Raw genomic sequence first — 12,500 nt, 5'->3', positions numbered from 1 at the left:
AGGAGGAGGACGAGGAGGAGGAGGACGAGGAGGAGGAGCACAAGGAGGAGGACGAGGAGGAGGAGGACGAGGAGGAGGAGGACGAGGAGGAGGAGGACGAGGAGGAGGAGGACGAGGAGGAGGACGAGGATGACGAGGAGGATGAGGATGATGTGGAGGAGGACGAGGAGGAGGAAAAGGAGGAAGAGGACGAGGAGGAGGAGGATGAGGACGAGGAGGAGGACGAGGACGACGTGGAGGACGAGGATGAGGAAGAGGACGAGGAGGATGAGGATGAGGAGGAGGAGGACGAGGATGAGGAGGAGGAGGAGGAGGAGGAGGAGGAGGAGGACGAGGACGAGGACGAGGAGGACGAGGAGGAGGACGAGGAGGAGGAGGACGAGGAGGAGGAGGAGGACGAGGAGGAGAAGGACGAGGATGAGGACGAGGAGGACGAGGGTCAGGAGGAGGAGGACGAGGAGGAGGAGGACGAGGAGGAGGAGGAGGAGGAGGAGGAGGAGGAGGACAAAGAGGAGGAGGAGGACAAGGAGGAGGATGAGGAGGAGGAGAACGAGGAAGAGCAGGAGGAGAAGGAGGACGAGGAGGAGGAGCAGGAGGAGGAGGAGGAGGACGAGGAGGACGAGGAGGAGGACGAGGAGGAGGAGGACGAGGAGGAGGACGAGGAGGAGGAGGACGAGGACGAGGTGGAAGAGGACGAGGAGGAGGACGAGGAGGACGAGGACGAGGAGGAGGAGGACGAGGAGGAGGAGGACGAGGAGGGGGACGAGGAGGAGGAGGAGGAGGAGGAGGAGGAGGAGGAAGACAAGGACGACGACAAGGACGAGGAGGAGGAGGAGGAGTAGGAGGAGGATGAGGACGAAGAGGAGGACGAGGAGGAGGAGGAGGAGGAGGAGGAGGAAGAGAAGGAGGACGTGGAGGAGGAGGACGAGGAGGACGAGGAGGACGAGGACGAGGAAGAGGATGAGGAGGATGAGGAGGAGGAGGACAAGGACGAGGAGGAGGAGGACGAGGATGAGGAGGAGGAGGATGAGGATGAGGAGGATGAGGATGAGGACGAGGACAAGGAGGATGAGGAGGAGGAGGACAAGGACGAGGACGAGGAGGACGAGGATGAGGAGAAGGAGGAGGAAGAGGAGGACGAGGACGAGGACGAGAAGCAGGAGGACGAGGAGGAGGAGGCTGAAGAGGAGGAGGAGGAGGAGGAGGAGGACAAGGAGGAGGACGAGGACAAGGAGAAGGAGGATGAGTTGGACGAGGAGGAGGAGGAGGAGGACGAGGATGAGGAGGAGCAGTACGAGGAGTAGGAGGATGAGGAGGAGGAGGACGTGGACGAGGAGGACAAGGACGAGGAGGATGACGAGGAGCACGAGGAGGAGGAGGATGAGGAGGAGGATGAGGAGGACGAGGAGGAGGAGGAGGACGAGGAGGAAGAGGACGAGGAGGAGGAGGACGAGGACGAGGAGGACGAGGACGAGGACGAGGAGGACGAGGAGGAGGAAGAGGATGAGGAGGAGGAGGAGGAGGAGGATGAGGAGGAGGACAAAGAGGAGGAGGAGGACGAGGAGGAGGAGGACAAGGATGAGGACGAGGAGGACGAGGAGGAGGAAGAGGATGAGGAGGAGGAGGAGGAGGAGGATGAGGAGGAGGACAAAGAGGAGGAGGAGGACGAGGAGGAGGAGGACAAGGAGGAGGACGAGGAGGAGGAGGACGAGGAGGAGGAGGGCGAGGAGGAGGAGGAGGAGGACAAAGAGAAGGAGGAGGACGAGTAAGAGGAGGACGAGGAGGAGGACGAGGAGGAGGAGGAGGACGAGGAGGAGGAGGAGGACGAGGACGAGGGCGAGGAGGAGGAGGAGGAGGAGGAGGAGGACGAGGAGGAGGAGGAGGGGGAGGACGAGGACGAGGATGAGGAGGAGGAGGAGGAGGAGGAGGAGGACGAGGAGGAGGAGGAGGAGGACTACGAGGAGGAGGAGGAGGAGGACGATGACAAGGAGGTGTAGGACGAGGAGGAGAAGGATGAGGATGAGGAAAAGGATGAAGATGCAGATGACAAGGAGGATGAGGAGGAGGACGAGGAGGAGGACGAGGAGGAGGACGTGGAGGAGGAGGAGGAGGAAGAGAAGAATGACGATGATGAGGAGGATGAGGAGGAGGACAATGACAAGGAGGATGAGGAGGGGGAGGAGAAAGGGGATGAGGAGGAGGAGGAAGAGGAGGAGGAGGACGACAACGACTAGGGCAAGTATAAGGAAGATGGGGAGGAGGAGGAGAAGAAAGAAGAGGAGGAGTCAGAGAAGCATGAAGAGGAGGAATAGAAGGAGGAAGAGAGAGGACCAGGATTATGAGGTTGAGGAGGAGGTGGATAACGAGGAGGAGGAGGAGGAGAAGAAGGATGAGGACTAGGACGAGTAGGAGAAGGATGAGGATGAGGAAAAGGATGAAGATGCAGAGGACAATGAGGACGAGGAAGAGGAGGAGGAGGAGAAAGAAGATGAACAGGAGGAGGAGGAGTAGAAGGAGGAGAATAAAGAGGAGGAGGACAAGGATGAGGAGGACCAGGAGGAGAAGGACGAGGAGGATGAGGATGAGCAGGATCGGGAGGATGAGGAGGAGGAACAGGAGGAAGATGAGGAGGAGGAGAAGGAGGAGAATGAGGATGAGGTGGACAATGAGGAGGATGAGGAGGATAAGGATGCGGAGGATAAGGAGGAGGAGGATGAGGAGGAGGACAAGGATGAGGAGGACAAGGAGGATGAGGAGGACAAGGAGGACAAGGAGGAGGAGGACGAGGAAGACGAGGAGGAGGAGGAGGAATAGGAGGATAAAGAGGATGAGAATGAGGATGTGTAGGGGGACATTGAGGAGGAGGAGGATAAGGATGAGCAGGACAAGGAGGTGGAGGAGGAGGGGGAGGACTAGGATGACAAGGAGGACAAGGAGGACGAGGATGAGCAGGACAAGGAGGTGGAGGAGGAGGGGGAGGACGAGTAAATGGAGGATGAGGACGAGGAGGAGTGCAGGGGTTTGTAATTTTCCCTTCTTTCCCCCATTAACCCTGCCCCTTTCTTATGCGTTCCTTGTGTAAATAGTGACGGGAGACAGGTCCATTCTATAATGTCAACAAGTCTCAGTTTATTCCAAGCACACATGTACACTTATACCCGTTATAATGAAGCTCATGCATATTGCAAAACTTAGGCTCATCATTGGTGTATTAAAAACAGGTCAACCCCGCCTTTGGAGCTGTCTGAGCTTGCTTTGTTTTCCCTTACATTTATCTTTTTGCTCACCATTCTACTGTTGGGAACCAGCTTACCCAAGGACATAAGATATTATTGCTACATCTGCTATTGCTGCACTGTGCAATTTTCAGCTACTGCTTCACTAACTGCATGTAGTCATGTCCTTTCTCACGAAGCCATTCATCCACAAAACTCTCCACATTTCTAATCAGTCATGCTGTGACATTCAATAGCCCATTATCAGCAAATGTCTGTCCTGAGGGAGGATTGATTGTGGAAGAGATAAGGAAAAACTGCCCACTTAACACAGGACAACTGCCATACAGATGGCAAATAGAACACATCTTGCTTTTCAGTCTGGGACAGGAGGACACAAACAAAATCAGCTGAGAAGGCGGCACTCTGAAAAGCAAACCAGAACTGACAGAAAATGAATGGGACAGAAATCAGTAATTCTGATAGTTTTATTTATTATCAAAATAAATCACAACCACCCAGCCCCACACAATTCTGATCCCACAACCTCAAATTTGGATCTCACTTTGCCCGATCACCTTCCAACCCCATCTCATCCTGGAGGCTGAGGAATTGAGCAATTTTAGCATGGGACTGAGGTGAGAACCAGCCATTTTGAGGTAGGATTGAGTCACTTTGAGGTGACAGACAAATCCACTTTGGGTTTTGGAGTGCAAAGATATGGAGAATACTACCAGATATCCCCCAAGAACCCACAAATCCTCCAGAATATGTTCCCAAACAGTAAATTCCACCTCAAATACCTCTAAAATGGTGGGACTTCTGACATCTCTGGTCAATACTCTTTTTAGGCATTTTTCAGGTGTTTTTAAGTGATAAAGACAAATCAGAAGTAAATTAGGGCCAAACCAAAACCAGAGACCCCTTGAGCATCTCCTGGACACTGGACAAAACAAACTCAGCAGAAATCAAAGTTAACCCTCCATAAAATGCCTTGAGGAAGATTTGCTCTTTCCACAAGTCATTTCTGATGGAAACACAAATAAATCCCAAACATGAATAGACAAACAACAGAAGCAATTCTGTGGCAATTCCAAATTTCATCATTTCCAGCACAGCTCCAGCTCAGATGCTGGCAGGTTCCAAAAAAAATAAAAAACAAACAAAACAAAACAAAACAAAATAAAACATGGAAATTTGGCCCAATACAGATTATTAAAAGGAAGGGAAAGGTCTGTGTAGCTATCACAAAGGTGACAGGGACCAAGAAAATAATGCTTCTCCCCCCAAAGCCCGTGAATTCAGGAGTTATTTGGGAAATTACCTACTTGAGCTGGGCTTCTTGTAGGATTTAAGTAGCCTTGTGTTCCTCACTTTGGAGTGAATGATCCTTGTCAGTCTCGCTGGTATCATTTGGTCCCTTTCCTCCAGTGATTTTAACAGAATTTTCAAAGAAGGAAAACAAAATATTTTCTTTACACTGGCCACCCACAAGAGCCATTTTCCTCGTAAGTTCTCCCAAAAGTCACTCAGAGGAAGCTGCATCCAAGTTTCCAAGAGATCCTCCAGAAAGAGCCACAAACTCCTCAGAGGATAGAACCAGGCTGTTGTCAAAAGCACTTGGGGTCAGACAACAGAGCCCTGAACTCACTGTGTAAAATAATGTTGCAATCTGGATAATAAAATTGTTAGAGAGATGCCTCTGCCCCAATTAAGGTGCTAACAAGACCAAATCCAAAGTGGATTTTATTGAACAGTAAATGTGAGGTAGAGAGAGATGCAAAGAAAGAGAAAAGCGGGAGAGAGCAAGGGAGTGACAGGGACAGAGATCTCCCCTGGGGTGGGGAAAGTGTGACATTGTCCCCTGTGTGCGTGGCCTTCCCAGGGTGGGGGTTTTACAGCTGAGCCAGTTTGGGTAAGGGGGGTGGTGTTCACCCCCCACCCTGAGCAGGGATTGCCTCACTGTTTCAGGTTACAATGTCAGATGTAACCAAAAGTGTTTTCAGTCCCCATCTCCATAAACTGTTATCAACAGGTGGGGCAATGTTCTTTATCTCTTCCATGGCTCAGCCCTGATAACGCCCTGCAGGGGCCATCTTCTGTTAATGGGCCATTGAGTGTCACTGCAGCACTGATAAAATTCCATCATCCCATTGTGGGATGCTCCGCCCAGGGGGAGGAACCAAGCATTCCTACCTGGATATAATCTCACCCTTGCAACACCACGACCACCTTGCCTACTGCATTCCCAGAGGACAAGAGCTCCATAACCACCACTGGACCTGCAGAGGAAGACCAGACCCTTCTACAGGATCACTGCTTTGACAGAATCACGTTCATCACTCCAGCTGGACTGCAGCCACCATTTCATCAGACTGCTACCACCACCCTGAGCAACGGGGTGTCAGGTTATATCCTGACTCTGTCAGATTAAGCCAGTGTTTCTGTATCATTGCCTTGATCTTAATTTTCTTATTCAATTGTCATTCTGGTTTATACTCTCTCCCTGGTTTGCTTTGAAGCCAGTACAAAACTCACTGTGCTCATCACTTGTTTTCCTCCCAATACAGGATTTCCTGTACCCAAATATTCGCCAGATGGAGAAGAAGGTTGCAAGGAAGAGGAAGATGCCTCAGGACTCCCAAGCAGGTGAGGAGGAAGTCAGTGCCCCTTTCCCCCTCTCTCCTGCTCCATCTCCCAGCCCAGCCTGGCCCCCAGCTGCAGGACAGCCCCGCTGCCGGTGCCCTCCTGCTGGGGACGCACTTGGGGGATCTCCTTGCCCTTCCCTCTGGCACGGAGGCAAATCCCATCTACTCCTTGTCCTTCCTCCCCCAGAGCAAGAGCTGATCGTGGAGACCAGGAAGGACAAATCCCTGCAGCAGAACCTCATGGAAGAAGCTGTTTTGAGCAACTCCACATCGCAGGAATCCAACGGGGAGGAAAAGCCCTGGAGATCCCAGAGGAGCAAGGGCTGCAAGGCCAGCCCAGGGTGCTCTGAGGAGGAAAGACCCACTCTAGGCCAGCAAGGTGGGCAGAGCTTCAGCCAGAGCTCGGAGCTGATGGTCCCTGAGAAGCTTCATGATGGGGAGAAGCCCTACAGGTGCTTGGAGTGTGGGAAGAGCTTCAGGCAGAGCAACAGTCTGAAACGACACCTGATGATCCACACCGTGGAATGGGCCTACGAGTGTGGGGAGTGTGGGAAGGGATTCAGCTGCAACTCCCACCTTGTCAGGCACTTACACATCCACACTGGGGAGAGGCCCTACAAGTGTGGGGAGTGTGGGAAGGGCTTCAGCTGGAGCTCCCACCTGATCATCTACCAACGCATCCACACTGGGGAGAGGCCCTACAAGTGTCCCAAGTGTCATAAGAGTTTTCAGACCAGCTCCAATCTCCTTGTACACCATCGGATTAACACAGAGGAGAGGCCCTTTTGCTGCCCTGACTGCAGGAAGGGCTTCAAGCACAACTCCCACCTCATCAGGCACCAGCGCATCCACACCGGGGAGAGGCCCTACATGTGCCCCACTTGTGGGAAGATATTTCAAAGCAGCTCAAATCTCCTCCTGCATGAGCAGATTCACATGGAGGAGAGGCATTTCCTCTGCCCCAGCTGTGGCAAGGCCTTCAAGCACAAGTGCAACCTTGTCAGCCACCAGCGCATCCACACTGGGGAGAGGCCCTACGAGTGTCCCCAGTGTGGGAAGAGCTTCACCCAGAGATCTCACTTGACCAAACACCAACAGAGCCACTGGTAAGGGAAGTCCTGAAAATGCCCCAGATGCAGGAAGAGCATTGTGCACTGCTCCAGCTTCATCCCCCATTGGAGGACCCTGTTGAGAAGAGCCCTGGTGATCCATGTTCCCTGTGATCCATGCTGGGAAGACACCTGTCCCTTTCCTTGCCCCTGCCAATGACCTGATATGGGATTGAAGGACATGAGGGTCTGGCCATGGCCCTGTCACTACATTCACTCCCACCTCAGGTCATTGCCAGGGTCAGGAAAGGGACTCTCTCTCTCTCTTTCCCTGAGGAGAAGGGTGTCCTTTCCATGCAGGAGGAAATACGAGGCCAGGAAGATACAATTGATGGTGATGTAGTTTTCCCTGTAATTAGTTTTTCTTATCCCTTCTGTTGTCAATATTTTTTTCTGTTTCTGTTTGTTCCTTATCTTTTTGCTGTTCCCAGTAAATTGTTCTTATCCCAGCTAGGGATCTTTCCCTTTTTTCCTTCAATGGAAGGTGGGAGGGCAATGAGTGCTAGTAGGGTTTTAGCGGGAGCAGGAAATAGAGACATGCCATTCTTGAACCCCGGCCTGTGGAAACTGAGCATCCCAGCTGGTGCCAGCCCTGGTGGCCATGGCAGCAGCCTTGGGAGCGCGTCCCTGGCTGGGGCTGAGGGAACCTCTTCACTCTGGTGCCCAGGGACAGGAGTGGAGGGAGCGGCTGCAGCTGAGTCGGGGCAGGCTGAGGTTGGATCTCAGGAGAAGGTTTTTGCCCAGAGGATGCTGGAGCACTGCCCAGGCTCCCCAGGGAAGGGTCCCAGCTCCAGGGCTCTCTGACCTCCAGCAGCGTTTGGACAGCGCTGCCAGGCCCAGGCTGGCAGTGTTGGGGTGTCCTGTGCAGGGCCAGCAGTTGGTCTCCATGGAGCTGCCCAGGGACTGACCATAGCAACAGGGGCTGGGGATGGTTGCCATGGAAACTGACCATAGCAACAGGGGATGGGGATGGTTGCAATGGAAACTGACCATAGCAATGGCCATATAGGGATTTCACCTCCAATGTTGACTGTTGTGAAAGACTGGAGGAGATTGTTGGCTGGAAACATTTCATGTGTGAGGGAGGAAGGGGCAGGTCCAGCCTTGCCCTGCCCTAGAACCCCAGCCCTGCCCTGCCCTGGAACCCCAGCCCTGCCCTGCCCTGGAACCCCAATCCCCCCAGAGCCTCTATCCCAGCCCAGCAGTGTCTGCCAGTCCCTGGCACAGCACAGGCAATGCTCCACAGCCACCTCTGGAGCCCCAGCCCAGCTCCTGAGTGACCAAATGACCCCAAGTCCCACCTGGGGGAAGAGCCCAGGAAGACCAAGGAGTATTAAAGGCTGACCACAAGGCAAGCACACATCTTGACCCTACCTCCTCTTGGAATTTCCATCTGGACATTGCTGAAATCCAGGAGTTGGTAGCTGAGTGTGTGCTTCTCTGTATCTTATTGTTCTCTCTTTTTGTATCTACCTCTTCTATTTCGGTACTCTTGCCAATATTGATTAACTTAAAATTGAACAGGCTCGGAGTTTGTGAAGTTGAATGGTCCAAGTCAATGCTTTGAGAAGTTTTTTTTGTTGATTGAATGCCATATTAAAACGTTTGCCAAAGTGTCACTGATTTTCTAAATTTCCCAGTAAAGGCTGCTTTGTTGCTTAGAGCTCCTGAGAAACTCTTGATAGTATTGCTCTAGTGCATCCAACTCGGAGTGTTGCAGATGATAGATAGATATGATTGTTCATAAATAATACAGCTAGGATGAGAAAAGTTCTCCCAGCTAGCCGGATGTCACTTCTGCCCTTGGATGAATCCTGGAGTGAAGTGGACTGTTCCATCTCACCCCCCAGAAGATGTGTGGCTCATCCCACACCTCTGTACCTGCCCCTAAAACATCAGTGTCTGTAACCCTATTGGCCCATGCCTTATCCCAGCCCACCTAGGAGCCCCTGAAAAGGGGGCTCTGAGAAGCCATGCGGCCACTTGGAACTTCTTCCCGGTCTTGGAACCTCTCCCCTCTCTTAGAACTTCCTCCCCTCTTAGAACCTCTCCCTCCCCCCCTGGGGCTTCCCCTCTCCTAAACCCTCCTTTTGTCTCTCCCCTCCCCTGCCCTCTTAATCCTGGCCACGTGCTACGCCTGAGAGCACGAGGCTCGGACCTTCCTGCACCCCCAATAAACCTCTTTCCCCAAGAGCAACCTTCAGAGATCTCTGCCTCCCTCCACCCACACCGTGCTGGAGCGTGGTCATCCCGCATTTAGGTCCCTGGGCTATTTGTTTTTTGAGTTGAAAAGACTAAAGTGGTTTCAGTGGTATAATATACACATCGCTTGTCAGGTTGAGATCAAAGCAGCTTTAGCTATAAGAGAATAGAAGATGTCTGCACTTGGCAAACTCTTATTTTTCCTCCACGTATGCTGTACATTCATCAAAGAGCATCTTCACAAGACATACTTTCAGCTGTCACCCACTCCTAAAACTATTGCAGCTGCCTTCCTTTCTTCCTCAAAAAGATAGAATGGGGCTTTTTTCAGCCCCAGCCATCCTTCTCACTGTGCAGAGATAGGGACTGTGCAGTGCCATACAAGTTCCTCAGCCTGGGGACAGGTGCTCATTCTCTCCTGCCCCCAATGGTGTGAGTAACAAACTTGCAAGCAGGAGACACTAACAGAAGCAGGTGTCTCTCACTTTTTTTTCTTTTTCTCTCTTTTTTTTTGTTGTCACTTTCCAGTATTCTGTGAGCAGTAAAAATCCTTAAATATTTGCAGGGGAAACTAAATTTTTTGTTCTTGTTTTTGCTTGACTAAAAATCTGGGGGTTTGCCAAGATACAGATCAAACCAACAGCAATCACTGTCAGTGGGATTTTTTTCCATGTTGAAAAAGTTTAACAATTAAATTCCATCATTTACTCTGACATGTTGAGATATCAGTCACTATTGCATGGGCCAAGCACTTATTCTGGATTATATCTCCCAGTTATATAACCAAGTATTCCTTCAGTACGATGGTCTTTTTGCCAAAAGATTTGATGTTCCATAGAAGATGCAATTACTGTACAGAGTTTGTGCATAAAAAGAAAAATCCTCAATCTCTGACATATGTATAGAGCTGACAAAGGAAAGAAATTCAGTATCAGAGCTGGGTAAAATGGCTCATGGTTCAAGTGGTTGTTTTTAATGCTTTTAATAAAAAAATCCTCTGCTGTTGTTTTTAAATACATGTAGTCAAATCTGGAAAGTTGAGCATAAGAACATAATGTAGCCACAGTAGGATAATGGACTGAAAAAAATAACCACTGAAAAGACTGAATAAAAAATAAACACTCCCCACTTTGTCCCCCAATTTTTCTGGAATTGTTTAAAGCTAAAAACTACAAAACCAAAATTTACAGAGCTATTTTTTCTGAAGTGATAATGAAAATGAGAACAAACCTCCTGGGATGGTTGTGCTACTTTGCCCTGCCAGATACAGAAACATTTCTATACTTTAAGTATTTGATGTTGTTTTAAATTTTATTTCATTTCTAGGGAACAACAGTACCTCAGGTCATTTTGATGTCAGATTGTATTTCACATCATTTCTGTATGAGGTGCATTTCTTTTCTTTGGATACTTCAGGAAAACATTATGAGGAGCCTGAAAATTGATTATATGAGCTGTGGTCAGGATGCAGCCTTACAGAAAAATCATGAGCACTAAACTTTCCTTGCCAGCAACAATTAAAATATGTAAACCAGCATTTTAAAGAGTTTGAGTTGAATGGTGATGACTTTAAATGGCTTTTTAAAGATGGTGACAAAAGTACTGATGGGTATTTTCCCCTATACTCATACAATTCTTTGTCTTTAATGCACTGTAATCATAATAAATATTTCCAGAACTGAAGAAACAGAGCCTGAGAGCTTGTTCATCCTAGGAGTTTCTATTGTTCTCATAAATTTTTCTCTACAATTATCTCTTCTCTTGGAAACACTGTGACATAACCATGCTGCCATAATAAGCATAAGCAGTAGAAATCAAATTCAGAGCTACACAACTTATTTTACAAAGAGAACAGATAATGAAATGGTAAGTAGTGTCAATATACATTAATGGAAAAAATTGCCTAAGCCCTGCATGGCTCTGAAAGAGCAAGCTTTCCAGTTATTTTCGAATATTCTGATCCACATGGAAAATGCAGAGAAGTCCTATTTTGCAGGGCTGATTTGCTTCCTATGTGAGCCATAGCAAGGTCAGAATCCTTGGAAGGACACTGCTTCTTACCTCAAGATTTCTGTGAGCTTCTGCCTTGCTTCTGGCTTGGAAGACCTTGAAAGGCAAAGAAAGAAGAGGAAACCAGTGCACTTTTAACCAGGGGTGACTGAAGAGATTAAATCGCTGCCCACTGGCCATGCTTCACAGAGCACAAAGCGAAGATTGACTGCCCATGACGACATTTGAACCTTGTGTCATTGCTGTGAATCCTCCTGGGTGTACCTTGCTCCTTAGACTGAAGGCACTGTCATTGAGCAAGCTGGGGGTTAAAGCAGCCTTTTTATTTTGGATAGTAATTCACTAATACTTGGGGACTGAGAGGATTTGGGTTGAAGTACTTATTACAGCCTATTTCTGCCTTGGTGGAAGGAGGTGAGAAGTACAGAGCACCTGAAGCAAGGAAGAATTGAGTTATGCCAAAGAACCAAAAAGCTTGTTTGGCCACCTAGAGCAAATCTTTGTGGGCTTTAGGAAACTGTGGGGTGGCTGCTCTCACCTGCTTCATGACTGGCCTTTCTTTTCCTGCATATTATTTTCATTTCTACTGTTTGTAGTGTTTTTTCTTGAACTTTGCTCCTTACTATGAATTAGTATGCTGCTCAAAGCTAAATATCAGCCAAATTGATAAAGATAGGTTTTTTATATCTTCTCAGGATTTAAATGCCACAGAAAAAAGTTGGGGGACTTCAGCAGATCAAGCAATATTTTACCCTGCAGCCCCATGCAAGTGACTAACTGCTTTAATGGCAGGTACATTGACAGCTTTAGTTTGGATATGGAGGGAAAATAGATTGTTTTTTGGAAGACACTGCTACTTTGCTCAAATTTGCTACACTACAGCTCAAGGGTTAGAGCACACCTAGACAGTGTGACCATGCTGTAACTATCACTGTGTTCATTTGTAGTTTTTTACTCAGAAGTTGAAGCTTCTTCTTCTTCCTTTAATTAGCTGCATCTATCAGGACCTGTTTTGTTTTCTGCTATAAATGGTGGGTCAAATAAAAAGAAGGACAGATTTCAGGCAATTTGAGAAATTTTTCTTCTTTTATTATTTCTTCACACATATATATGTAGATATTGCTGAAGGGCAGCTATTACTGAAGGGTAGCTCAATCTTTTAGGACTAAATTGTTCCCTAGGAGTTGTAAAAGTGACTGTGTAAAGAAAACTTCAGCAATCTTTCCAAAGATTGCTAAAAAAATTCAGGAGTACTCTGCTGCAAAATTTCAGGCATTTCAGGGCATTTTCACTTCAAACTTCAAGCATTTCTATGG

At 49.0% G+C, this 12,500-nt stretch overlaps 1 protein-coding gene across 1 annotated transcript in view; it reads left to right on the top strand.

Annotated features, from left to right (window-relative positions):
* Positions 1-6,969, top strand: part of LOC144248563 (uncharacterized) — a gene marked incomplete at both ends in the record, with an annotated part of 120,975 nt that extends 114,006 nt beyond the window's left edge. The window contains one exon of the mRNA XM_077790662.1: positions 6,448-6,969. Coding sequence (XP_077646788.1) covers positions 6,448-6,969 — 522 coding nt within the window. The remainder of the gene's footprint in view (positions 1-6,447) is intronic.
* Between the last annotated feature and the right edge of the window lie 5,531 nt (positions 6,970-12,500).

Source organism: Lonchura striata, unplaced genomic scaffold (genome assembly GCF_046129695.1).
Source record: "Lonchura striata isolate bLonStr1 unplaced genomic scaffold, bLonStr1.mat Scaffold_179, whole genome shotgun sequence".
NCBI lineage: Eukaryota > Metazoa > Chordata > Aves > Passeriformes > Estrildidae > Lonchura > Lonchura striata.
Note: the sequence above shows the minus strand (reverse complement) of the source record. Positions and strands in the feature narration are given on the sequence as shown.